General features: G+C 44.3%; 1 protein-coding gene across 1 annotated transcript; it reads left to right on the top strand.

The window, feature by feature from the left end:
- The first annotated feature begins 387 nt into the window (after positions 1–387).
- LOC106599480 (uncharacterized) lies at positions 388–2,374 on the top strand. Its single transcript, XM_045715992.1, has 3 exons — positions 388–543; positions 878–1,916; positions 2,304–2,374. Exons 1-2 carry the CDS (start codon positions 414–416, stop codon positions 1,468–1,470), a joined length of 723 nt encoding a protein of 240 aa, XP_045571948.1. The 5' UTR covers positions 388–413; the 3' UTR covers positions 1,471–1,916; positions 2,304–2,374.
- Positions 2,375–3,029: the final 655 nt, after the last annotated feature.

Raw genomic sequence — 3,029 nt, 5'->3', positions numbered from 1 at the left:
TGTGCATGAAAGAGGAGGCGCGGGGAGCAGCGCAGAGAGCTCCGGGTCTGCAGCTTGCTTGGAGCAAGGATCAAAGCGTACATTTGAACTATATCGATATATGCGAAATGGTCTAATTTCATATCACATTTAAAATATATATCGATATATTTTTTTATATCGATATATCGCCCAGCCCTAGTCAGGCTGATAAGAACAATTCTTATTTTGTATAACGGGTCACTTACGCTTCGAACACACCGACTGCGTCATTGCATCACTGCTACGTAACATTTTGCGCAGCTACGCAACTATACTGACGCTTCGAACACACCGACTGCGTCATTGCATCACTGCTACGTAACATTTTGCGCAGCTAGGCAACTATACTGATGCAGGCACCTTTTTGCAGATGGTCGCATGCGGTTGTACACATGGAGGAGAGAATCATTTTCGCAGTATCCTCAAAACCGTGTCTTTTTGACACAACTGCTGACAGCTACAGGGACATAAACACAAAAAATGCTGCTTGGAGACAAGTGTCCACAATAGTAGGATTGCCAGGTCAGTTTAGTAGTGAGCACGTGCTAGATGTGGCTAGTTAGCTAGCTAGCTAACCTAGCTTGCTAACCTAGCCAATGAGGTGTGTGTGTGAAATAAATAGTCAAATAAATTATGCTAGTTACTACCCCTGATAACTTTACCAAATAATCATGTTTGAAAGAGTGAGTGTGTATGTCATAAATAGTCCTAGAAATGGTAGATACTACTGTACCCCTGATAATTTGGTCAGATAACCGTGTGTGTGTCTATGTGTACAGTAGGTGACATATCCATGCTAGCTATCTAATAACTATAGGTATGCTAGGTAATGGTTTGGCTTATCATGTCTATGTAGAAGAAGACTGGAGGAGGAAGTGGAGAGGACTCAGGGACAGGTATCAGAGAGAGAGAAGGACAGAGAAAGAGAAGAAGAGGTCTGGGTCAGCAGCTTCAGGCCAGCAGCCTTGGCGCTTCTGCCACATTCTTTCTTTTCTGGATCCATTTATTGTGCCTTGGGCAACGAGTGGCAATTTTACAGCCAGACCCTCTACTACATCATCCACAAGTGTTGTCCCCACCGGTGCATCAAGACCCTCAATGTCACCTACAACTGCGACCATCGCCTCCACCGCTGCAGCGAGACCCTCTACAATGTCTACATCATCCACAAGTATGACCACCATCGGTGCAGCGAGACCCCTCTACAATGTCTACATCATCCACAAGTATGACCACCATCGCTGCAGCGAGACCCTCTACAATGTCTACATCATCCACAAGTATCACCACCATCGGTGCAGCGAGACCCTCTACAATGTCTACATCATCCACAAGTATGACCACCATCGGTGCAGCGAGACCCTCTACAATGTCTACATCATCCACGAGTATCACCACCATCGGTGCAGCGAGACCCCTCTACAATGTCTACATCATCCACGAGTATGACCACCATCGGTGCAGCGAGACCCCTCTACAATGTCTACATCATCCACGAGTATGACCACCATCGGTGCAGCCATGGAAGACGATGAAATGGAGGAAGCACCTCTGGATCTAGGACCACCTGAGATTATTATGAACCTCACGGAAGTGACCACTGAGGACCTCGTTGAACAGGATGTGGCCGTGGAGACAAACAGAGAGAGAAACGAAGAGGAACAACGTCACACCAGGCGTCATCGAAGGTTCCAGATCCACTCAACTCATTTCAGCAGAGGCTCCTCCAAGCCGTCGAGAGGGATGCAGCCCAACCTGATGCTCACAGGAAGGAGGATGAAGAGACTCTCTTTGCCATGAGCCTGGTGCCACAACCCTGAAGAGGCTGCCTCAGCAAAGAAAAGCAGCAGTCAAAGTTAAAATGGATCAGCTGCTTTTCCAAGCCGAGTTCAATGGTACGTTTTTTTCTTCTCCACATCACAGGTAGTGTCATAAGTGTTGCCACAGTGAAGTAGGTCATTCTTTACAGTATACTCATGTAGGCTAATTGGTATTTCAGATCAAAGTATTAATATGAGGCAAATGTACAGCTGTTGTTTCTAGGTTAGAAAATATCCCTAAACAACAGTTTACTGTCTAAATATTTTCCTGTCATATTCATCTTTATCTCTGAAATACAAATTCCATGAGTAAACAGCAAGTATTACCAACTTTACTGCACTGTTCCAATATTTATGCCTCTAACTACACTATACAAGCAGTATTTAGTTAACATAAATCTCACCTTTTATGGTTTTCTATTATGTTAAGCTTGTATGTGTTGTTTTTCTCTTCCCTTCCAGAGATGGAGTCCATTTAGCCGAGCAGCTCACAGGAAGGACAGGAAGAGGAGAGGAGTTGTCTGGTTGTTGTTCCCTTCCAGAGATGGAGTCCATTTAGCCGAGCAGCTCACAGGAAGGACAGGAAGAGGAGAGGAGTTGTCTGGTTGTTGTTCCCTTCCAGAGATGGAGTCCATTTAGCCGAGCAGCTCACAGGAAGGACAGGAAGAGGAGAGGAGTTGTCTGGTTGTTGTTCCCTTCCAGAGATGGAGTCCATTTAGCCGAGCAGCTCACAGGAAGGACAGGAAGAGGAGAGGAGTTGTCTGGTTGTTGTTCCCTTCCAGAGATGGAGTCCATTTAGCCGAGCAGCTCACAGGAAGGACAGGAAGAGGAGAGGAGTTGTCTGGTTGTTGTTTTCACCTCCCTCATTGTACCTTTCTTTTCACACACGTCCGTTCCGTTTAAATTCAGTCAATTCATAGTCATTAGTTTATAAAGTCTCGGGATAGCATTCATTATTAGTGTTACATAGATTTCTGAATTGACAGAATTGAAACTCAAACACTGAAGAATTCACAGATGCTCTTTTTGAAATGTTTACACGCACACACACCTCTTTCAATAGTTGTATTTTTTTAAACATTTTTTACACTTACCGGTCATGTTCTTTCCTGTACTTGAATACTTATTAAATTATGTTTTCATAGTCAGTTGTTTATTAATATCTCATTTAGACTTAATCTGCTCATT

The sequence above is a fragment of the Salmo salar genome, chromosome ssa03 (genome assembly GCF_905237065.1).
Source record: "Salmo salar chromosome ssa03, Ssal_v3.1, whole genome shotgun sequence".
Classification (NCBI taxonomy): domain Eukaryota; kingdom Metazoa; phylum Chordata; class Actinopteri; order Salmoniformes; family Salmonidae; genus Salmo; species Salmo salar.
This window is presented reverse-complemented; position numbering and strand designations above follow the sequence as displayed.

Coding starts and splice junctions, on each gene's coding strand:
- LOC106599480 (XM_045715992.1), top strand. CDS start 414: ATGGAGGAGAGAATCATTTTCGCAGTATCCTCAAAACCGTGTCTTTTT. Junction 544..877: donor CACAATAGTAGGATTGCCAG/GTCAGTTTAGTA, acceptor ATGTCTATGTAG/AAGAAGACTGGAGGAGGAAG.